Genomic DNA, 24,942 nt, shown 5'->3' with positions numbered 1-24,942 from the left:
TGAAAGGTCGACAACGTCAAACTCATGCTGCCTGCAACCTGCAACCTGCAACAACAAACTGTTAAATTAGCCAAACGTTATCATTTAGGAAAGAGTGTTACATTTATCTATTTTTTTTCTGTGTTAGTATTGTAATTTTTTGTCGGCAGAAATGTCCGGGAAGGCCAAAGATATCCTCCAGCTGGACCTATATGGTCTGCTCGGCATTGAAAACACTGCTACATCGAAGGAGGTGTGTAAGTGAGCTAGCAATCTTAACTAACCTTCGTTAACTTAGCCGTTAACCTTACGTTGGTTGTTAGTGGCGCAGTACAGACTGGAGGATATTGTCGCGACAGACGCTTCATTTTCACCTGTTACACCTTTAAAACTGTTTTGGCACGACTTTTTGGTAGCTAGCAGGAGGCTGTGATAGCTTGCTACCATGGAGCTTCTATTAGTGTCTATTTCTTTTTTACTTATGAAATGACGTAAAACAAGGAGTCATTCTTCGGTTAATATAAACGCCAGGTAGGTTAAGTGAGGAAATTTTAGGTCGAGCAAAACTCAGTCAAACGTAAAACAGTGAACAGATAAACCGGCTAATGGCTAAATCACACAGCTGTGATACACCTAAAAGGCCACTGAGTGGAGCCGTTGCATCAGTGATACTCTATGGTGTCAATGTCTAGAACACAAGAGTGACATTAAATGCCTTAGAAAGAGTTCATGAATATTTCATGAAATCCTAATTGTGAGTTTGTGGTTTGAGTTAGTCATCTCCATGTATTTTCTTTATGAAAAGTTAAACCAACAACTGAACTCATTAAAGCTGGAAGTGGTACTGTGATTACATCAGAAGAAACTGTTGTAATACTGTGGATGGATTATTTTCAAAATATTACAGGTCTGCTATTCTCCACATACAAGAAGCAGGATTTTCCCAAAGGATGCCTGCATAGACTTTCAGTCAACTCTGGCAAAGTTCCCTGCCGCACTCCCATATATCCTTTCCAAACCTATAGCGGTTCGTTGTGATGTCCTGAATAAGGCGTTTCCCCTACAACCACCTCTCCTCACAGTTTCCACCATCCAGAATCCACAGGCCTGAAGGGAAATTAAAATCACTGCCAAAACGAGGGAAGCAGTTAATTTCTTAATTGGATTTCAAAGTTCTGTCTTCCCAAGAGGATTATCCTTGAGGAAGTTAGCGGTTGTGGCTTGGGCAGAATTGAGACTCCAGAATGGAGAATGCTGGTTCTGTGAGGTCTGTTGATGGTCGAGAGAGATAATGGGTTTGTGTGTATAGTGCATTGAGTCTGGGAGGGCTCAAAAATCTATCAAGTGTGTGACGGCAGATGTCATCAGATAGGCTGCTTATCCCAGTTGTTTGGCCTGCTTCCAGATTATCACTGTAAAGCATGTTATTTATCATAGAGAGGGGAATAAGTTCATCCCAGAGTCTATTTATGTGGGCCTAGCCACAGCTTGTAAAACATTGCCTTGACGTAGGAGATTTGCATTCAGCATTCCCTCCTGGTTCTATTTAGTATCTATTTCTATTATCACTGATGTTGACCTTCCTCTGTGCTTGGCTGCCTGATAAATGTTGGAGAAACTGGCAGGTCAGAGCTTATGATTTAATGACTATGGATGACTGGGGTTTGCTTTGTGCTTCTACAGCTAAAGAAGCATTTTGCTGAAGGCTAGCCACCATTTAAAGAGTTGTACCTACCGCAGATTGCTTGGTAAAACAATGTCAACAGCCAAGACCACACAAAATTTTGTGTGGTCCATTCAGCTACTTAAATTTTAATGTACCTCTTACCTAATGTGTTGCAGTGTATGCAGTCACAAACACACATGACTGGATGATTTACTTCCAGACAGAGCTTTTAAGCTGGTGATTGCATTTACATTATAAAAGCTCTCATTGTGAACTTTTTGCCCTCAGTGATGAGCTACTTCTGTGAGTGTTTGCTTGGTAAAAGCAAGAGGATTAAGATTGTTATTGTACCACACAGTTCCCAGGGGAACATCATCAGTGATGATTATTATCGCACTAATATGTGTTCCACAGTCATATTACATTAGGTATGTCACTGAAAAATGATTCAATGAAAAGGAACACAAACAACAAATTTGTTGGTTCAGTTAAAGTCAGCATGGAATTATGTATTTGGTCAACAGAATTTTGTGAAATGCTTTCACACCTCGTCTTGATACAGTTTCATTGCAAGTTAATGCACAAATACTGAATTAATGGCATGTGTGACTGAATGTTTGGTGAGGTTTGCAGGCATATGAGCACATGGAAAGTCAGTCACAGTGTCTAACTGTTTCGCTTCATTGTGTCTTTGCCCCGTCCATGCCCCTTTCCTTCCTTCTCCCTGTTGTGCCTGTTATTATTTTCCCTCGGCTTATAATGTCCTGTAAATAGTAGAACATTGTAATTAAGGAGGATGGCCCCATGGCAGATCAGGCAGCTAATCAGCTACACAGGCTAGAGGCCTTACCGGGGATATGGTGCAGCTACACCAGGACCAGTTTGTCAGCTATAATTGGCACCAAAGACTGGTGTAATGAGGACAAGATGTGGGCAATGCAGTTGAGACTGTGGCAAGCAGGGATCAGGGCGACATAGAGAGTCTCTTTTTTGCCAGGTATTAACCATGAGGCTACTGTAGGCTTCCTGCTGTTGATCATTGTCTTTACTTGATTTTGCGGTTCATCCCTCCACAAACTGAGTGGGAAATACTGGAGATTTCTTCCTTTCAATTTGTCTCATATATAACACAAGGAAAAATGGCATGAGGCAATGTGGAGTAATTTAAATTGCAAGAGACAGAAGATGTATTAGAATTAAACACTTACAATTTGATTGTCCATTAGCACAAGGACCAGCAGTTGGTTTAAGGAGTTCTCGTGATTTTCTCTAAACCCCCCCCCCAACCCACCACCCCCTCACACACACACACACACACATACACATACACACACACACACACACACACACACACACACACACACACACACACACACACACACACACACACACATAATTGAATCAAGAGCCAGTCCTATAAGGTCATGGTTAACTGCACAAAGATAATTGCTGCAATAATTTACTGGATTAGTTCCGTAAGAAGATGCCACTTGATCGGAGAGCTCTTATCCACACATGTGCTAACCTCCTCAAATGTTGGGCGGCTATGGATCTAGTTTATCGGACCAAAAGGCTTCAGGGTCCTCCAGCATCAATTAAAGCTTGCGTGTTATGGCATTGATGGAAATAATCATGCATTATTTAACAAAACTGCACTGGCGGCACAGTAGAGACAAGATATCATGAAAATAGTAGAGGGAGTGAAAGTGAAAAGAAAGGGATAGAGAGAAAATGAGGTGGTAATTAACTGAAATGCAGAGAAGTGTGTGTGACTTAAACTTAACCTAAAGAGTCAATGATGATCAAGTGCAATGTGGCTATTCTCCACCAGAACAACTTCACTGATGACAGGTTGTACTTGTCAAATAGCTCAGCTGTCCAATTTTTTGTCCCAACAATGGCAAACATCTGCTGTGTACAGACATGGAGACATGTTTATCTTGTCAGCTGGACACAGGTGATGAAGAACATGAGAGATGGACTGAATGTCATTTGAGGACATGGTATGAAAAATAAAGAAAAATATTAGTAATTCTGAGTGTTTTAGCTGCCTTTATTTCATGTGAAACATACTTACCTTTATTATGAACCCTGTTCCCTTGACCTTAATGTATTTTTTCACTATTAGGATATACACTGACATACACATTTCTCTGTGGTGTAAAACAATTTTACACCCTTTAGAAACTTGTGTTGTGCATTGTATGGAGAATTAATGTCCGTTTGTTTTGCCACAGTTACAATAATACAGTTTGAAAAAATGTTCAATCTGCACTTAAATTGCATGTAACAATGAATACAAAAGTATTGCGACTACTTCACAATGAAGAGCTACACAGCTTAAGAAAATTGTTAGAATTTTTATCATAAGCTATTTCCATATTGTGTGGAAATTCATGGAAATGAATTTATTGGATTGGTAGAAAAGAAACATGGAAGAGTCTTGAGCTTTCAGGAATAAATTTGGAAATTGTCAGTCAGAATGTATGCAGATTGTAGTCAAAGTGCAATAACTGGTCTTTAAAAGTGGACAATTTTTCTCCACTGAGCTGACTGACGGTGTGAGTTGTTTCTATTGCATACCTGTTATTCAAGGCACAATAATACCCAATAATGAGTTTTCTTGCATTGTTGCTTTTGATCCAGGGAAAAAGGAGACTCATTTTTCTTTAACTCTATATAAATGAATGACAATAATTCTCAACCACAGGCTGAGTTTTTACTTTCTTCTAACTTACTGAAAAGCTTTACAGAGGTTTGGAAAAAGCAGTGATGAGAAGGACATAGAAAAGAAATGGGAAAACTAGACAGCGGGAGGCTAAAAAGGGGAAGTATACTCAGGCCAGCAGTGAGCATATGCGTCTGGCTCCAGTCCACAGCCCTGCGTGTCAGTTTGAATCTCTAGGAAGGTTCTGTGTGCCAAGCAGCAAAACTAAATATCCCTTAATGATGTCTAGTCTCTCGAAGCCCTCTCAGTGAACCAGGTTCTCATTTACTATTGGAACTACAATGAAAAAAATCCAGTTAAGATAGAAGAAAGGACTTGTGACATTTAGGAGCTGCCTGAGTCCACAGTAATCTCCAGAGGGTTCAATGGAAGCTTGTTGGATTCATGTAATCGTGCCGAGGCATGGCCCTTTTACCTTGGACAGTGGGCATCGAGCCTGATGTGTCTAAGTTGACTGTCATGGAGACTCGTTGGAGTTTCTGTTAAAAGTGCTAAACACTGATGGATTACACCATTCTCCTTCCTTCCCTTAGAGCTGAGTTTTGTCTCCCCCCTCCATAAAAGTTGCTCTGTATGCTTTGGCTTGCATTCTAAAGATAAAATTGCTCAAAACAACTTACAGGGAAGCACTGCATATGCCAGAGGACAAAGCGTCCAATGCAAACGTTTCCCAGACATGAAAAAAGGAGCTCTCAGTTTTTTGTGGCCTGTAGCATATTGGCAAAAGATTGATTTGTTCTAAGGGGGGTATGTGAAAGCACGCAGAGCATTGGCATGGCTGATTTAGACTGTTGAAAAAGTGTTTGTCAGTGTATGTGTTTCGTCTGTGCTTGAATCTATCGGGTATGTCTGGGCCCAGTCCTTAGCATGCAATGCACATATATAAATATCAGCATGTGTTTTTAAGGTTGTGTGCAGAAAGCTTCTGCGTTGCGCTCTACAGCCCCCTCTGGTCTCCACGGAAAGTTTTCCTGCTTCCCTTCTTTTGCCAAAGAAGCAGACATCTAATGAAAACCATCTTGTCATTAACTGGTCCCTAGAAGGACCAATGAATGGTTAACATTCGAAGCAGTGACCCAGAGTTAAAAAATCAGCTATAACTAAAACCTCATATGACATTACAATACACCAAAGCATTGTTTAGCTTTTCCACTTTGGTTCTCTGAACCCCTTGCATTTTTGACTCCCAGCCAAGATATTAATGATGGCTGTCTGTTTGTGTGTGATATTGTAACATTTACTTAAATCTACATTCAATATTCTTTGAATAAGAATGGACTAATACTAGGTTGCAAATCAGGGCACATTTATCTTGCAAACTGGCAATGGGCCTGAGAATAGTTTGGAATTCTGCTGTGGATAATTCACTGTGCAGTGTGTGCCACAGTGGTTAGGAGCCATTAACAACATGTCAGAAGGAATTGAAGCAGAGGATCAGCTCAGGTGTTGATTCGATCCAAACAGTACAGTCCCAGATTTTTATTCATATGGAGACCACATTTCCCCCCAAGTGTTTTCATGTCAGACTGCTGCCATCTTTGCCATTATTTCAATTTTGACCATCGTTTTTTAATCAGACCATGGCTCTCTGGGCCAAGGACGATAGGATAAAGATAGCTGATACTGAGAGTAGGAATTTAACTTGTACGTGGTTGCCAAAATTTGTGCCTAAGTGGATGATTCGTTCTCTCTGTTCTAATCAGCACTTTCCGTTCTGCATAACATTTTGGGTTCTTATTTTTCTCTTCCAGATAAAGAAAGCTTATCGACAGAAAGCCTTGACATGCCATCCAGATAAGAACCCAGACAACCCAAAAGCAGGTGAGTGAGCCAGCTTGTCGTGTTTGTATGTTTCTTTCTCTTCACCTTTTCTGTGTTCCAAACCACAGACCTTTGTCATTGTTTTCTAAGAAATACGTTTTAATCCTCTAACTGAGTGGCCATCGAACTCAAGAACTAAAAACAATGGTTCAGAATAACAATCTCAGCGAGGTAAACATTGCCAGACAGCCTAGCCACAGTTTTCAATCGTAACGCTAAACAGCGCATGTTCCTCCCGCTGGCATTCTAGCCGGACAGAACCTGCCAAATACTGCCAGCACCACTATCACCACCAGTATTCCACACTGCATTTTCCTTGAATCCTTCTGCACCCTTTTGCCAACCAATATGTCAGCAATTAGACCAGGAAAATCTCAATGTAGCTTTTTGTCAATAGGAGGAAAAAAAAGGCACCTGGTCACAAAAGACTGGTCATGAGGTATGTTTTCAAGTGAGGTTTATGTGGTTGCTGGATGGTTCTGACAATTCCTGATTATGTCAGGAAAAAAACTGGGAAATTGGTGGGGTTGGGAGGTTGAGAGGGATAATACAAAAGCAGGGGGTCGGTTTCCCAGAAATGGAAAAGAAGTGGTTTGGAGGGCCTCAGAACTTGAACCCGCACATGGACAGACTTGGTCTCTATTGCACGAGAATGGAGCAAGTCCTGAGACTTGCTGCCCCTCAGGGGAAGGTTGTGTGCATGTAAGAGGTGACACACAGGTCATGATTCTTCACTGACTGAAGATACCCCCCACTATCCCTCATTTTCCCCAACCCCCCATGTTGTGACACTCTGAGCTGCCCAGTAGGCATGGCAGGTCTCCCCTCAGTTGGATTTCATTCCAGTCCATTATATGCGTGTAGGTAACCTGACCGCCTCTGCTGGCAGCGTGATCTCCAGAGCCTTCTGTTAGTGTGCACTGCCAGTCCCCAAAGGGAGTAACAGTATCGGTCTGTTAGGCCTCCCATAAGCGAATGATTAAGCCTGGCTAGGATAGTGCAGTAGTGTGCTGCTTTGTAGGACGAGCTTGGGGGATTGTGGTCTCCCAGTGTACATTTGACTGTGTGTGTGTGTTAGATGACAACTGGGGTAGTGGTGTTTGTGGCAGTGGCCCTTAATGGAAGATGGATGGGGAGAGGCCAGGGGAATGCACGGCTGTATCATTGGAGGAAACAGGTTTTCGTGAGACCGCTGGCAAATTTTAAGGCATGAAATGTCTCAGCCCCATGTCCCAGCATCAGCTTGGGGAGTTCAGGCACATGATACCTCTTTTGTAATAAATGCTCTGTAGATGTTGTGCTCCCTTCTTCTTTTCAGTCTCCTTATGTTAACATCACTTTCTTCTCTATCTTTTAAATTGACAAGATTACCAATATTACATGTCTGTGAAATTTTACTTGCCTGATTGTTTTAAAAGATCATATTCCAGGATGGAATGTACTGGATGAACTGTGAAAATTGGCTCCTGAAGCGATAATATAAAATGAAAAAGTGTTACTGTGCGTATTCAGTTGCAGAATGCTGAGGATTGTGATTCTCATCCCTTTCATTTAGCGGAGCTCTTCCACCAGTTATCCCAGGCTCTTGAGGTGCTAGCTGATGCTGCTGCCAGGGTAAGACCACTGATGCCTCTCAGCATGTATCAAAACTACTAGTTCACACTTAAACTGAAACACAGTTCAACTTTGTGTCTAATGCTGTTTTCAGGCTGCCTATGACAAGATTTGTGCTGCCAAGAAACAAGCAGAAGAAAGAAACAAGAAACTAGATGATAAGAGAAAGAAAATTAAGCTTGGTGAGTCATTTTCCAAATCCTACGTCATCTTGGGGCTCTTGATTTACTTGCATTGTGATTTTTTTTGTGTTAGTAGTTTGAAGGTTTATATTGAAATTAGTTTTTGCTGAACATGTTCCAGAAGTAACGCAGCAATGGCTTGTATCTAGTAATCTGTAAAGTACTGGGAAAGTGGCATGGGTTGTCACTGTGAAAATGGATACGAACAGTTAGAAAATTTAGAAAATAATCACTTTATTTATCGCTTTATTGTCTGCTTCCTTGTGGAAAATAGATTCACTATAAATATATAGTATGAAGGAGGTACAGACTTCTGTGTGTTTGTGTTGTTATGATAGACTTGGAAGCCAGAGAGCGACAAGCAGAAGCTCAGAGCCAGGAAGAGGTTCAGATCACAAGAACACTTGAAGAAGAGGTAAGAGAATTTATAACAACCATATGAGATGATAAAGAAGCACATACTGCCTAGAGAGGATGCAGAAAATTAACAGTACAAATTCAAGCACACTACAGGCACAAATTGTTTACTGGGAACAAGGTATTTCAGGGCATCCAGGAAACTCTGAAACACACCCAGGTGCTTTTATTCTGTTTTTCATCAAATGCTCCCTCCTAATTGAGTTAAAATCTTCCAGCGACTCAAGAACAAAGACTCCACGAGAGATTTTTTCTTACTGACATGTCATAATTATCAGTAAGCCCATTAGGTGATATTGCATGACTTGATGCACTTTGTTCAGAACGCCAGTGAAAAATAAAAATGCATGCTTCCAAGGTGAGTCATGGCATGTGCTTAATGCATGTAAATGCAGGGCAGTGTGCTTTGGACAGAGGATGTAGCCAATAGGTTGCACTGTTCCATTTTCTGTCCTCACGAAGGTGTTTTGCCCTCAGTAATGAAATAAAGTGGTTTGTACACACTCTCATTGAAACACAACATAGGGCATGATCTTAAAAAACGCAAAAGCTGATAGACTATTAGGGTCATGTCTATTGTCAAGTGTATATTTGAACATATTACTGTATTTTATCTGTGCCTCTTTCCACAAGATTGCACGCTTAAGGGAGGAGGGATCCAGACAGCTTGAAGAGGAACAGAGGCTCATCAGAGAGCAGATCCAGAGAGAAAGAGAAGCACAGCAAAGCACAGGAGACTACACTCACAGAAGTATGTCTGCCTCCAAGATTTAACCCAGACCAATCTGTGCCAGACCAGGTTAACCAGACCAATTTACTGTAGTCCTATGCTTCCTTAAATAATTCAGTTTAATCCACTAAAGTTTTTTTTTTATTATCTGAAAAACCTCAGTTGAGTGAACCCCCATGTTTCCCAGCTGTCATACTGCCAGTCCAACCACAGCAGCCACCAGGCACCCTGTGGCTCACCAAATATTATTCACATAATAGACAATAACAATAACTGAACTTATATTTCAAGAGGTCTATTTTAGTTTCTTGATAGTAATACAACTTGGCAAGGCAGCATAGAAATGCCAAGCATCACACACACACACATAGCAGTCCATCAGATTTTTAACCTTTTGATAATGTTTTTGCATCAAAAGGCTATGGGTGTGTGTATAGTTAAGGCAAGTACTGAGTCTTGGCCTTAAACTGGACCCCTTTTTGTGGGTGAACAATTACTCATGCATAGTCTGCACGTCTCTTCCATTTGCACGCACGCAGCCCTCTCCTGGATCAGAGCTCTGTCTGCAAGAGCTATGCATTTTACATGTGACAGCCATTTTAAAAATTGCTGTCCATCTGCAGCAGTCCCCTGACTGCTATCTTTAGGGCCATATTTCGACCAAACAGTTGTTTCTTTGTCTTTTCTCTGTCTTACACCGTCTCATCATCCCCTAATGCTTTTTTTTCAGACCTTGGAGCGGAGAGATGTTCCAAGAGCAATGTAACCCCCAAACTGAAGGTAAGGCTTTCAACTATGAGATTTTAGTCAGGGAACTAGACTTTGAAGAGAGGTCAGGGTTGGGGTTGCAGTTGTTGTGCAGGAAGATGGAAAAGAGAAGGGGTGTCCCAGTATGCTAAGGAGGAACTGCTCCCTCTATGTGAAAATACAGACAGAACCTCAGTGGAGAGTTTAATAGAACTTTTAGCCATTTGCAGTTCATTATTTGGAGACCACATACGCTGTCTCACCACTGAGCACACATGCTGTTCTAACACCCATTCCTCCAGAGTAGGCACGACGTCGTCAGGAGACCAATATCTACGCCAAGAGACGGCTTATTATATTTCCTCCTGGAAACGGCCGAGTCTGTGTGCATTAACGGACACTGGGGATGTTAGCTAATGTGTTTAGACATTAAATCTGGTTTTAAAATTTGATCACTGTCGAGTGCAGCAGTGTATTCCCTGATGATTCTGTGTTCAGTTAGAAAAACAAACAGCCGTCAGACTGACAGTATCACAAATCATGTTCATGGACATGGGAATGTTTATGTATAGATCTGTCTCAGAAGCTGTTGAGTTCTGTGTACAATCAAATATCATACTTGATTTATTAAAAAAATCTGCTTTTACATGTTTGTAAAGAATTTCAAATCAGATATCAGCATTTGAATTTCTTTTAAAAAATAAATGTGGTAAAAAAAATATCGAAACTGAAAGCTGAAACCAGGCTTTCTCCTTGGGAGTCCTAAGTATTCTATAATTTGCTCTTAGTAATTAACATTCAATTTGATTCTCAGATTTTAAGAAGTGTCTAGGAATGTTAGAATGATTTACTCAAGCAAACTGTAAAATATTGTTTTTTATTGTAGTCAGTCGGGCCTTTAATATGACATGATATTCTGACAGCTCTTTAATTTTCATTAGGTAAGTTAATATTGAATGCAGAAAGAGCCATTTGGGTTGTTTCCACTAATGCCTTTCCTGTAAACTATGAGCAAACAGCAGTGTGTCAGTTTTGCGGGCTGAAACCACAGACATCACATCATACAAATACTTTAACATCTTGCTGGAAGATTAATGGGTAAGAAGGTTATCAGTGGGTAGAGGAGACTGTTCTTGGAAGGAGAATGCACATTTTCGACCGTAATTGTTGGTAAAAGACGCTATGTAGCCTTTGATATTCCCAGAAATGTTGTTTTCCTGACAGTGAACAAAATGCTGGAGCTGAATCAACGCTTAGTGCTTGCCATTTATCATACAATTTTGAGGAACTGCCGTGATATGGGATAGATTCTGCTTTGCTTTGTACTTTGACATGAGAAGTTACATGATGTCTGTTTTCAGGAGTACAGGAACTCACATCAGCATTTAGTGACAGGACTCCAAGCAAGTTACAAAATGCAATATATTATTTTGTTGACTTTTTTAAGAAGCAGCTCTTGTGCAGAAAATAGTTACACAGTAACTTCTACAACAATATGATATTGCAAGTATCAATTTTTAAGTAAATAGGCACATAAACATTATTACAACAGCAGATAAATTAACTGCACTTCAAACAAAAACACAGTGCACAGCAGGGGAGGACTACCTATATTTCTGAGCTCTGGGAATCGACTTGTCTTAGATTGTTTTCGTGATTACTTTGTCTGGTGTTGGTCTTTATTTTAGGGAATGATGGTTAAACAGGTGAGTCACCATGTAGTCTTTAGTGTAAGAGTCCATGTGTAAAGTTTCATTCATTTGTCCGGCACCCTCAGTAGGAATGGAAATTGACTGCAGGTCTTGCAGGTGGTGCGATGGTGAAGTTCCAAGAGTTTAACAATGTCTTTCTCCTATAGCTCCAGCCTGCCCCGATGGTTTTAGTAATCTGTGTGTCATCAGTGCCAAGCCTGCCTGGCAAGCTTTTCCTCCTCATCAGCTGACTTTAATAAATCTAATGATTAGACATTGTTATGCACGTCCTTGGTTCTTGAAAGTCTTCGTGACTAATACTGGCCTTTCTTTTCTGTCTTCTGTCTCTTTCTTTCTTCCAGTTAAAGTGGAAGTGTAAAAAAGATGACGACATGAATGGAGGCTACTCTCAAGACATTCTTTTTAAACTTCTACAAAAGGTGGGCGTCCTGAAAATCAAATAAGTAGACCCGCAGTGCTACACAACTAATCGTTTATACAGCAGAACACTTAACTTGCTTGTAGGACTTCTGCTATTTTTTAACAAGAGTACAGTAAGGTGCCATTTTGGGTTGGGCGATATAATAATGTGTACCTTGAGACCATTAAAATAGCTATCCCTTTAATATAACTAGTTGTATTACCAGTGCAGTTGTAAATTAAGAAGCAGGCCTTGTTTATGGGAATTTTGCATCACCGTGGTGAAATACTTTTAATATTTGAAGTATTTAATTGGATGGATTAACCAAAAACAAACATTCCAATCTATACCGGTTTTTCATTATTACATTTCCGGAAATTAGTGAAATATATTGTCATCACAGGGTGAAATTAAATTTATAAGCATAGAATTGAAGCTTTATCCTCACTGTTTCTAGGCAGAGCTTCATAGTAACAAACCTGCATGCAGAGTCCGGCTATATCTGAGGTCTGCATGACATCAGTGCTGCAGATTGTTTTATTCTTCTCCTTAAACAAGGCCCATTAAGTTTTGTTGCAGTGAAAGTGCTGAGGGCAATGTTGTAGTGCCCTTTTAAAGCCACGCACGCCATTGTTTGTGCCCCTCTTACCAGGTGATTAAGCAGTGCCAAGGGAAGCATTAGGAAATGTGCTTTTCTCATGCAACCCAGTACTACCTTATGCCATAATCCGTCACAAGGGCTTTTGGTGGAGCATAGGTTGGCCTGAAATGAGGATAGGGCAAGTGTCAGTGACGTCAAATCGGCCGGAAAAAGGCATCTCAATTTCTCTTCTGCACGCACGCAATCAATATGGTCCCCGGCAGGAGGGAGTAAAAACTGTGGAAAAAAAGTGTTGTTACTTTTTAAATTCATAAGCAAAGGGAATATATTTTAGGAGAAAATGTTGTTTGACATGGCAAGCTCCAATGAGTGACAGTTAGTTGTTTGGGCAAGTCGAAATAGCCACTGCTGTGTGGGAAAACAAGTATGGTTATGTGTATATGTGCATGCGTACGTGTGTGGGCTTGTGTACTTTGGCTGCTCATAATGATACATATTTGTTAAAGGGGGAAAAATATGTTAAGATATTTATATTTTATGAAACAGAGGCCTTTTGAGAGTCTCCTTTGTCACTGTTGGCTTGCTCCACAGTGTCCTTAGTAAGCATAGCATTCCTGGACTTTCCCATTCCCAGAAAGCTACTTTTTTTTTTCAGAACAAGGTTCTCGAAGGCCACGTCCGTCTGTGCTCCCAAGCTCAGCTTTACTTGAGAAGAAGTTGATGACAAGAGACCTTGGTTATTGCTAACACACCCAATGTAACCACAATAGATTAGAAACCATTTTGCTCTGCTCATTGCTACCTTCGATGGGGAACAGGTTTCCGTCCGTCCCGCTAAGGTGTGTTTATTGCGTTCGTCTTCTTCTTGTCATATGTCTTGAACAGAGATTGGGGATAGGCTCTGACGGTCTTCACTATGCTCCTTTTTGGCCATCCTTTTCCTTCTGTTTGGATTTGTAATGGAGTTGGATAAGAGAAACATCTCATTTCAGCCTTCATGCTAAAAGCAATGTTTAGCAAATTTTGTCGCTCTACAAGCATTCAGTTTGGCTTCGCTCTTTTGAGATGTCACAGAAGTGTCAGTTTTTCACAAGATGCTTTATGAATGGTTTTTTTTTGTAATAATACTGGCTCAAGCCCAAACATATGCACCCTGTCATTAGTTCTAATAACCAAGCACATATTGAATCCTAACTTGTATCCCAGAAGTCTGCTATATTCACCAGTGTTTTGAATTTCTCAGTGCATGTGCTTTTTGTTTTCATGGTTATGGATTGTGCTCTGAAAGGAAATACTAATTCGAATGTTCTGCATCTTTCCTTTTCCTCTGCTTGACTTTGTTTTGTTCTTACTTCTAGTACGGGGATGTTTTGAATGTGATTGTTTCGAATAAGAAGAAAGGAAGTGCTGTGGTTGAATTTGCAACTGTGAGAGCAGCTGTAAGTACCTAACTCATCCCCAGTCAATGCCTCATTTTGTTTGCTCAGCAATGAAAATCTTCTCCTAAGTAGTTATTTGCATAGAACCACATTTGTTTACTGCTCATTTTCCTCAAGGTCTCACATCACCTGCTGAGTTTGATTGTTACCAAGACTGACACCTGTCAGAGACTTCCAGGCCTCAGGAAAGTCTCTTTGACCTCAACTGATGTTATGCTGTAGAGATCTCCATGCTGATGGGAACAATTAGACGGAAGGACTTCAGCCGTCTCATTGTTCCCAACTGTCTGGCTCCTCAGGCCCTTTGTCATGATGGTGTACTTTTTTTGTTGTGGTTTCCTCACCACGACATGTGCTTTCTCTCTAGAAAACATGTCTGCCAGTCTGGGCACAGGTTTTGTGGTCTCTTCTTGCCCATCTCCGGGTTCCAGCATTGGAGCAGCCCCAGTTACAATTCACCTTTCCCCATGTGTTTTCCATATATGTTTTATACCAACTGCACAAACACCCAGGTTTAAGATAAATACATTACAGCTTCTACAGAAGTCAGGACAAGAAAAAAGTTTTGTCTATAGAATACTGCTAGATAGAGATACAATTTTTTTTTTCTTTCAGGAGCTGGCTGTTAAGAATGAAAGTGGGCTGAGTGGAAACCCCTTGAAGATTTCCTGGCTTGAAGGACAGCCTGAGGTTGTTGCCACAGCATCTCAGTCTGGCCCGTTCATGTCTTCACAGGTACTTGGTATAACATGAAAAATGCATTGCTGTAATTCCGCCCCTCTCATAAAGCATGTCAGCCCTATGTTACAAAATCTTCCCATTTACACTTCTTCCAACACAAATACTCTTGCTTAAACACTGCCCCACAAAGGGAGGTATGTAGACGTTCTGAGCTTTTATTTTCACATCAGTGGTGCAAATATTGCCCCAGTGCTTGCACTCCTTTCGTCTGGCCCAGAACAATGTGTTTGGTTAAATAAGCCTCAGTTTATTTGTTTTGGAGTAGTGAGGTGCTGGCCTGGCACTGGTCCAAAACCTCTGGTTGGCCACTCATTAACGGAAATGACCTGGAAGACCCCAGGAATGCGGCCTTTCACAGAGCAGCCCTGGAGAAGCAGTTTGTAGTAATGGTAGCCTGGCACGTGAGACTAACAAAATGCCTGTTTTGGTGCCAAGTGAGTCTCTTCATCAATATTGCTATTCATAATGAATATGTTTGTAAAATTGTGGTCTTTTTTTCTTCTTTGATGTTTTAATACCTGTGATAGTTCCTAATTTTGGATTTGAAGGAGGGCCAAAGTTTGTGCACAAATCTACAATCATTTTTTGAGAAAATTCACAGTAGTCTATACTGCAATCTTCACTTCTTTACATTTCCGTTTTAAATTTTACATTTTACTTTTTTACCTGTACAGTAGGCAGTTTGTGGGAATTTACTTCCTCAACTAATCAGTGTCACCAAAACTGTTGCTGAACTATGTTTCATCCCTCAACCCAGTGTGGGGTCTTAGACCTCCTGCTCAGGCCAGCATCTGAGATTGAGCCTGCTCACTGGGAAATGTCACGCTAATCTCTTTAAATGTTATTATGGTAACCTGGTTTGCTTTACAGATATCCAAAACTGATTGCTTCATCTTCTTTTTCCTGCAACATAGAATGAAAACATTGCTGTGGCTGAGTAATTTTCATATTAGCCCTCAGTGTGAATACTTCTTTCTAAAGAGGCCCTGCATGACATAGTGTAGATATTAGTAGTGCTCATCCACAGCTGGCCTGGGGTCGATGGACATGGGGGGTATTTCAGAAAGAGACATAGCATTGATGAGAAGACAAGCCATTGAGGTCCTTCTTTTCTGGCTTTATCTGGGATCTGAAAATCTGATCCCTCTCTTGTTGTCTATACATCCCTGGTGCCCCAACATCAGCCAGCTGCAATCACATAGAAGCATGCTGGATGAGGCCTTGCTTCTTTAACCTCTTTAATCCAAACACAGCATTTAGAAAGCGTCAGGGTCTCACTACAGGGAGCTCAGAGACACAGATGACTTCAGCCTCAACCTCAGTTCCATCTCTGCTGGGCTTATTAAATGAATCTGGGGCCAATGTGAGGACTCTAATGGAGTGGGGCTGCCACAAATTCCCCATGAAGACCCCTTCAGGGTCCAGTGACCTTGAACGTGGCTAACTATCCCGTGGTGTGTTCAATTTTCACTGCTCTCATAGAGACCCCTGTTGAACTGCTGGATTTGTTTTTGTTCTGCTTGTCCAGAAAGCAGATATGACATGATTTATAACTGGCCCTACTGCTTTCACACATTTTGTCTCACCACGGATATTAAAAATTTCAAAATAAGGAAGGGCCATGTGCTTTGCATGGGGAGCGTGTTCATGCTCCTCATGCTCCTGACTCAAGTCAGACCCTTCTTTTGGGAAGGGATTTAGTTTAATCTCGAGTTTGTCTGTTGTTGTGTCTTTACCTCTTAACATAATGAGCTGTTATTGTGAGAGACTTCTACATGGGGAGGTTTAGGGGAGTAGCTTTTAGTTGTGGTGCACCTATTTGTTTTAGCATTGTATTGTACACAGTTTGCAAATCTCAGTGAATCTTGAAGAAATTGTGGTTCCTGAAAGAATGTGCCGTAAAATAATAAACATTTTATAATAGTGTTTTATAATCATATTTTTTAATTGTTGCCTGTTTGGTATCAGAAACAGTTTGGAGCACAGATCCTGGCCATAGTCTTCTGAGAGTTCTTCTAAGTAGCTGCAACATCAAACAGAGAATTTCACATTTGTAGCCAACTATATGGATACCAGGGTCTGACTAATAATTCATCTTGACTCGAGACTGTCATGGATATGGAATGACTATCTAGCAATTTGCTTTCTCCCTGCCAGACACCATGTTTGCGCTTTCGGAGATATGATGCCATCATTAATCACCATGTATTGATTCATGGTTTCTTGCGTAGTTAAGCGTAACGTATTATTTAAAGCGAATCTATCTTATAGAATTTAAATTTGAGCTCTCTGTGCCTGCCTTTTCCATCTAGAGTCATCGCAGGGTTGTCACGACACAAACCAGATGCAGCAGATTGGCTATTCTGGGATTGTTTTTCCAGGCTGCTGGCTTGCTAGTGCTTGAAAAGTGTACTCTCACCTAAAATAGCCCGTGTGTCTGGAAGAGATGCACTGTATGTGGCCGTGCTGTTGGCATGTTCAACCCTGGTCTGAACCCCTCTCTGAATGGAGATAATGACTGTCTAGGAGGGATACCGGCAGCCTTCAGTATTTTCCAATGACCAGTTACAAAAGGAGGAATTATTTGCTCTCTGTTTGATATTATTACTGCTTAGTGTTTAATTAAAATTATGTTGCAAGCTTGGACAGAATCTAGTAGAGTAGAGTGAAGATATACAGGATTTGAGGTGCTGTGGTCATTTGTTAGGATAAAAAAGATACTCTGGTTTAGAATCAGTTGAAATATATAGATGATGTATTGATCTGTTTACATTTTCTCTTTCGACACAGAAAGACTTGTGTGCTATGATTATGGTGTGGTCAGAATTTCAAATTTATTTTGTTATGCCCAAAATCCAATTCATCATGCATATCATGAGAGGGGATAGCTGTGGTGGATTTACTTGACCCTAAACATTTAGAGCTTTATACTATGTTCTGACGTGACACAGATACATGATACAGACAGCATAAACAATATCAGTTTCACAAAGTCCCCTTTTGTGTTTAAATGCATGTATAACCTTGCAGCATATTTCAGTAGCATTAGATTGTGTTGTGAAACACAATTACAGCAGAAGGACACATCTCTTATTTGCCAAAACAATATTTTTAGTGTTTTAGTTAGTAACTGACAAAAAATAACTCATAAGAGCTACTCTTTACTAAGACGACAAGGTTTCTTGGTATTCTGTATGACAGCAAGTTTAGATTTTTGGAGAGACTGAAGTGGTACCAGATGTGATTGGGATACTTCGCAGTTCGGCCAGTTTTCACAGTGCAGACAAGATAATTTGTCTTCAATTACAGGCTCTTTCTTCTCACATCAGTCATGTGGCTGAACACTTGTTGAGCTTAAGTTTATGAGTCTTCACGTGGAGCTCTTTTGGGAATGACGGAGTCACAGAAGTCAAGGACTTTTGTCTGCTGGAACACTGTTTCCAGAAAAAGCAGGCAGCAAATGAATTCGGAGGATAAAATGAAACATACATTTTCATAAAATGCATCAGTATTTTTATTTACTTTTTTTTTCCGATCTGGGTGACACGTGAGATACCAGGACTTTATGTTCTGTGTATCTTTGTTTAATGTTGGTTTTAGGGGTTAAAGTTTTGTGCCCTCGTTTAGCAGCTCAATAATGTGTTTTCACAATGTCTGTCCCAGAGTGCGCAACTCTTCTCTCTCATGAGACCAAATAAGGCTTTGATTGTTATGGGTCATAGTGGCAAACACGGGAACACAGTCCTTCCCTGATCCTACAAATTGCTGACACACCCTGGTTAGCTGGTGAGTTTCACTCCTTTGGGATTCAGATGTGCCTCAGAACAGAGCAAACCTAATCACCCAGCAGTTGCTTCAAAGTCCTCTTTACTGTAGTACAGTATTTGTGACTCTACATGAAATCCTTCCTGACATGCCCATCTAATTTAGGCCTATGTGCTTCCCCACCTTGAAATAATATTGTGCTGCTTATTGTGTTGGCTTGTCCAAGGCTGTAATTTTATCTAGAAAATGGTAGATATAAGTGACAGACAAGACTTACTGCCTCCACAGTGGCTTTTGACAGTTAAAGAGCCAAGTACGTGTCAGTCCATCATGATGTGTAAACAGTCTTACACAAGCTCCTGTAAACTGTTGACACGAACACTTCTATCCACAAAACCACACATCTTGGAATTCAAGTGATAATTTTCTTTACTTACCCAAAATACAAAATGGTACATTTTTCAATGCAAAGAAAATGCTTCATAATGTCTTATTGTCATAACATATGCAAGAAACAGGGGCAGTGATACCCACTTTGATGCCAAAACAGATATACAGTGCAGATGTACCCACAAACGTTGCTGTTTCTGTTTGCACATACATGGAATTCTAAATCTATTGCTTGAAGCGGGAAACTTGTGGTTCGTATATTTTGCAGCATGACCCGTGGGGCTCTCAGGAATTTGACTTGTTCTGGGTTTGTCCCACAGTGTATCGTGGCAACCCCCTACAAAGTCATGGACTGAGACTCTGACGTGACTCTCTCCTCTCTAAACTTAAGGACAATGTGTCTAGATTGTCCACACAAATATCAATGCTTTTCTTTCCTTGTGTGCCCCTGTATGTGAGATGCAGCATGTATTTTTTGCATGTCAGATGTCTGTTTGGTCAGAAGGTAGTGTTTAAACCCTCATCAGGACTTTTGCTGCCGTAATGGATGTCTCTGGTCCTCCTCCCTTGACACCCCCTACATATGTGGAAGTATCATGTTACCCTTTTCCACTTTTCCTTCTCGTGCGCCACCAGAGCATTGGACTCTGATTTGCAGCTAAGAAAACAGCCTGCTCTGCTATTTTTTTCTTCCTCTGAGGTCTTGGACCTGTGGCCTTGCTTGGTCTGCGGCCCAACCTGCCACCACTGGCTGGCTTTTATTGGAAGCAGAGCTAAGTGTTTGTTTTCACTACATTGTTGGGAATGAGAGATGGGGGGTACCTTGGTCTACCTTTGAGTGGGGCCTCTGAGATGCGTGCGGAGTAAAAATTGCCCTGTGCACACAATAGATTGGCGAGCACACCAAGAGCCAAGACATCACAGCTCGAGGACCTTGGATTCCAGCCGTAGCTTTTCTTTTCTTAAACACAACACTCTTAAGTCTTAACAGCCGTCTTCAGTGCTGTGCTGCGTGGTTTGAAGGATTACAAAAGCAAAGCAGAAATGAAATAAAATGAAAATGTCCAGCTCGGAGTTCGACATCAGACAGAGTTCAATGATTAACTTAAACATTGTCTCTACCCCTGCAAGGGGTGAATATGAGAAGAACATTATCCTTGTGTGGTTGTCCGTTTTCGCCTTTTAACAGAACTACACTTACTTTTTAACAAATACTATGGACAACAATGTTCACTAAGCACAATATATTGTGCTCTTTAAAGGAGTAAAATGTTATTTCTTCCTGTGTAGTACACTGGGATCATAAATATCCCCAGATTTATTTTAATGTTAACCATCACATCAGTAGTTTGTCCATAAAATCATGGGTTTGTCCCCAGCAGGAGTGACTGTTGGATCTCGTCTCCATATTCGAAACCTTTAGTTAAACCTCAATGGAACTTTGGGCTACTATCTCATCTAATTGTGTAGTTTGTCCATCACCTGGAGAACATCGTCCAGGATTGAAGGGCCCAGGTCAAGGCTGAATGAAAAGCCACTGTCCTCATCTTTCTGCTGTCCATCAGTTTTGTCACAAGACTCTGTAAACTCTCCATCCTTGTCTGAAGTCACGCTGCCCCATCCACGACTGTGAATCTGATTGGAAGCAACATTAATCCCTCTTTGGCACCCATCCACCTTTTCCATCTCTTTTTCTTCTTCCTCACTGTCCAGCAGTGGCATAGAGCTACATTTCTTCCTCTTCTGGTAGGTGTTGTGATGATCCACGGACCAATCAGGGCTTTCTGAACCCTCATTCTCATCCAGATTTAGACGAGGGGGCTTTGGAGGTGGTGAGCAGGACATGAAGAGGTTCTGCTCACTCTGGGAACTTTGTAGAAGCAAGCTGTGGCCCATCTGTAGAAAGGACAGATCTCCAAAGCTGTCTGTATGAGCATTTCCAATATGGGAGATATGGCGGAAATCAGCCAATGGTAGGCTTATCATGTTGACAGAGAGCACCTCCCTCCGCTTGGAGTTCCTGCTGGACCAGCGACCAGAGGATTGCTTTCGATACAACGATGTTCTAAGTGGCATCTTGGCAAATCTGCTTGACCTAAATGTTTTTATTTGTTCTTTTCATAAATCCTCAAAAGTCTTTTTATTGTCTTCTCTCTTGGTTGATCCTCAGGAGCTGGTGAAGCTTAAAAGCATAATGCGATCTGCAACAAAACACAAGAAAAGAGAGATTTATAATTTCACAAATAGTAGTTTGCTCCCAAATTTCCTGTGACTGTAAATTTGAAACCATTACAGCACATTATCCAGGTGTTCCTCTCATCCGGCCAGAATATTGAGCAGGTCTGTGCTTGCATTTGTCTTGTAATTTAACACCAGATCCAAGTATTGGACTCTCTCTGTCAGCTTAATGAGAATCGGCAGCCATTGTTTAGAGATTGCACCTGCTCCACTTGATTTCAGTTTAATGAAATTCAACACTATTTGGCAGCAGAGGGATGTTCCAGCAATGCTTTGAAGTCTTCATTTATAAATATTTACTTTTCAGAGCCCTGTTTTTTCCCATAAATGCAGGTGTGGTCTGCTGCATATCCTCCAAAGGAAGTCTATTATTCTACTTAAGACTTCCAGTAACAAAGGCAAATCCCCAAACAGTAATCGTCATCCTGTATTCAGTACATGGTATCTCTTTCGATTTTGTTTCGGGAAAGCGCGATTTTTTTTCCCACCCTAACTTCTGTCAGATATCATGATAACAATTCCACTTTTGAACACATGTTTATGATTTTTGAAGAAATACAAATAACTGGAATGCAGGCAGAGATATGTAGTGATTCTGGCTGTGGAAGTTATATTTCTCTTCCATAAATAATATCACACTCTAGGCATTATATTTCAAAATAAGTTAACAGTTTTTTGAAGTACTTTGGTGAACTATATGAAAGTGAAATTTCATTTCCACCAACAAAACTTGAAACATCTTGGTCGAAATGAAACAATAAAGTAACACTTACAATGAAAGTCAAACTTCATGAAAAATAAAAGAGAAAACCTTCTGCTTTTCGTGACCTGCAATCATTTTATTAAGTAAAACAGAGCTCAGTTCATCAATGCAAGCATGTCGATTAAATAATCTGCTTAGTGTCTGTGATTTTACAGCCTCCCAACAGCTTTGCCCACATTAGATCTGTGTTCGTGACTTGAAACACTCACTCTGTAAATTTGTAAGCCACTTCTGCAAACAGGTTTTGTTGGCCTGTAAAGGTTTTATCGGCACTTTAGTAGCAGCGGGAGATTGGAGAGCGTGGACATAACAGCATTCCTTTCCAAACATGTCAGTTTGGCCAAGGAGGAGTCTTAGGATTTCAGCCATGAGTATCATGCTCAGGAAACACTTCATGGCCAAGTAAAAACTAAAGAAGCCCATTAAAACAGATTGGCCAAGAAACGTATTTTAAATTGTCTTTCTAAATGTGGCCATTAATGATACACCTTTGAGACAGATAAGAGATCTGTCTAATGAAAAGTTAAACCATGGGTTAAATGCAAGTGATTTGAAGTTTTGTCTCTTTCCAGTGCAGTTAGTTTAGTAGGATTAGTAACTCCAAAATAGAGAAAGATTGATAATTTAGTTCTTACCTGTCTTACTGAAAAAATACAGGATAAGTTAATCTCACACATGCACACCCGTGTCTGTCAGGAAACTAGGCTGTGTCTACTTGCGCACCTTGACAAACTCTTTCTTGACATGATGGGGCTTGTCAGCTGTTACAGAGACGACCTCATTGCACAGCCTAAGATTGTGTTGTCCTCTATGTCATAAAAAATGGGAAATTTACCATTAAATTGTAGCTTTATAACTGCAGAGAGACTATTGAGAGACCGTTGCTTACCTTCGTCTATACTGCTGCTTCAGTGAGTGTTTAGTCTGTGAAGATTCAGTCCTTTTTTTTGCTAATCCTTTCAGTGTAACTCCCACTTGTATTGCAGAACACTCCTTAGGTGTGTTGCTGGTGAAAGTCTTCTGCCTTACTGATAAGCCAGGTGAGGCCAGAGTACAGGAGTGCTAAGACTTCCAGGTGGAGGCTTTTCCTCAGTTTTATTTGATGTCATCCCAATTCAGAACGTTCGGCAGTCGTCAGATGATATCATCCTGTCTGCGGAGTGAGTTGGCCTTGTAATTGTAGATGTTAAGTCCTACTGGTTGTTTGGCTGCGCTCATCACCTGCGGGTGAGTGGGCACAAAGCAGGAGCGACTTATTTAATCTCTGTGATATTGAGGAAGACATAAACTATGGTGCACAACGTATTTCAAGAGCTAAATGGTGTGTGAACGTGTTTGAGCGAGGGGAAGGGTGAGAGGGATTGAGCGTGAATAGGTTGGAGTGTACAACAGATAAGGCTTGTGTGTGTGTGTTACATGGATTGTGTTTATCTAAAAAAAAAAAGGAAGCCATGGTGTGCCAACAGGTCAGCCACCCAGAGGAGGGGGTCATTGTCCCTCTGCTCTGCTGATTTCCTGATTTCCTGCTTGTTGTTGGCTTGTCTAAAGCCCCAGAGTCCAGCCCACTCTACCGGCTCTTCTGCCTGACTGGAGGCCTATAGCTTCTCTATGTAATCAAAGCACAGTATCGCACACAGACATGTATGAACAGGCACACTGGGTTTCACAAGAGAGATAACTTGTTGCATTTCCAATTCTCACGCCTACAGCATGCTGTATATGCTATGGAATGCAGCTGCAATAAAGAGCTGGAAACTGTGTCAGAACAACAATTTTTTTTCTTGTCAATGAAATCTGTGTTCAAAATGAGTAGGTTATATTATCTTGTTGTGCTCTCTCAAACAGTAATTGTTGCTTGAATTAATCATGCCCTTTTAGTTTAGAAATATTCTTATTTTACATTCTACAAAGTGTCCCCATGTTTTAAAGAGAGTATATTATAATCACCAATATGCCGTAACGTTCAGATGTGTTCCATCAGAAACTAGTAGAAGCCTGTGAGTTTGAGTATTTTGTCTTGTTCACTGAACTTAACATGCAGGGTGTGAAGGACAAATTATATTTTTCAGTACTTCCTTCAAACTGATCCAATAAACAACAGGCGTGCTGCCTCATCCTCTCGTCTTCTCTCACTCTCCGCTCCAGTGCCAGAACAGTCTGTAGGACCAGACACAATTACTCACGCAAATGAAATTATCATAACATTTACCCAAGACTGAAACAGAACATTTCTGAACATTTCTCTGCTGAGAAACCCCCACTTTCTTCCACCTACAACCACAAAACTGCTTTCATGCTAGAAGACAATCAGGGTGAAGAGCTAGTGTTATCTGCGGTATTTGGGTATGACCTCACAAGACCTGCTGTCTAACCAAGGTTGGACTCACTCTGTTAGTTTTGCTCTCATGCTATGCAGCCTCTGGGCTGGTGCATTTAGCCTGAGCTCGATTTCTGTTTAAGCCTCTTTTCTAAGGCCTGACCATAGCGGGCAGTGTGGTTTGATGCAGCTATGCTGGGTCTGAAATCTGGGATGCTGCATGTTTTTGTTGTTGCAGGATAAAAAGTGTTTCCAGATATTGCTTTGACTGGCACCAGAAGCCCAAACTGAGGCTTTGCTGGATATTCTTCTGGGCCTTTGTTGTGTGTTCTCCAGCTTCCGCTGTATCAAGCCCTTAGACATTCAGCATTTAGACTAGATTTACTGCAAGCATTGTCTTATTCTTTCATATGAAAAACATTGTTTGATGATGGCAAACATAGGACATGGGATTGTATTATGATCAAATTCAGCTTGTGGTATATCCGTCAATTATGAAAAGTGCAAGACTGGATAGACAGTTGAAACTGAGCAATCCATTGCTCTGTCAGTTAAACAGTTGCTGCTGGCTGCCCTTTCGTCAGCTCTTCTGACAATTTTTAAGTTTGTCTTTGTCATCATCCTAACTGTTGTTGTCTCCTTTGTCTTTAAAGTTATGACTCAATGAAGAGCTTTTTGGAGGTGCTCCAACC

General features: G+C 40.9%; 2 protein-coding genes across 5 annotated transcripts in view; one reads left to right on the top strand and one right to left on the bottom strand.

Annotated features, from left to right (window-relative positions):
- The window catches only part of dnajc17 (DnaJ (Hsp40) homolog, subfamily C, member 17), a 70,344-nt gene continuing 45,402 nt past the window's right edge, over positions 1-24,942 (top strand). For all 3 annotated transcript variants that reach the window (XR_008599974.1, XM_035949569.2, XM_023273324.3), the window contains exons 1-10: positions 1-232; positions 6,125-6,194; positions 7,750-7,808; positions 7,903-7,990; positions 8,329-8,405; positions 9,041-9,158; positions 9,868-9,917; positions 11,938-12,015; positions 13,956-14,036; positions 14,652-14,771. Coding sequence is in view for 2 of the 3 variants with exons in the window: in XM_035949569.2 (XP_035805462.1) it covers positions 152-232; positions 6,125-6,194; positions 7,750-7,808; positions 7,903-7,990; positions 8,329-8,405; positions 9,041-9,158; positions 9,868-9,917; positions 11,938-12,015; positions 13,956-14,036; positions 14,652-14,771 (822 nt within the window). In the remaining variant the exon portion in view is untranslated. The remainder of the gene's footprint in view (positions 233-6,124; positions 6,195-7,749; positions 7,809-7,902; positions 7,991-8,328; positions 8,406-9,040; positions 9,159-9,867; positions 9,918-11,937; positions 12,016-13,955; positions 14,037-14,651; positions 14,772-24,942) is intronic.
- LOC111570515 (cdc42 effector protein 3) lies at positions 18,954-23,191 on the bottom strand. 2 transcript variants are annotated; one of them, XM_023273325.3, is made up of 2 exons: positions 22,823-23,191; positions 18,954-21,133 (listed from the first exon to the last, which is right to left on the bottom strand). In XM_023273325.3, exon 2 carries the CDS (start codon positions 21,006-21,008, stop codon positions 20,391-20,393), a length of 618 nt encoding a protein of 205 aa, XP_023129093.1. In that variant the 5' UTR covers positions 21,009-21,133; positions 22,823-23,191; the 3' UTR covers positions 18,954-20,390. The 2 variants fall into 2 exon arrangements, with proteins under 2 accessions (XP_023129093.1, XP_035805464.1); XM_035949571.2 differs by lacking the exon at positions 22,823-23,191 and adding an exon at positions 22,569-22,725.

The sequence above is a fragment of the Amphiprion ocellaris genome, chromosome 20 (genome assembly GCF_022539595.1).
Source record: "Amphiprion ocellaris isolate individual 3 ecotype Okinawa chromosome 20, ASM2253959v1, whole genome shotgun sequence".
NCBI lineage: Eukaryota > Metazoa > Chordata > Actinopteri > Pomacentridae > Amphiprion > Amphiprion ocellaris.
Note: the sequence above shows the minus strand (reverse complement) of the source record. Positions and strands in the feature narration are given on the sequence as shown.

Excerpts from the sequence above, each read along its gene's own strand:
- LOC111570515 (XM_023273325.3), bottom strand. The coding sequence starts at position 21,008 with ATGCCACTTAGAACATCGTTGTATCGAAAGCAATCCTCTGGTCGCTGG.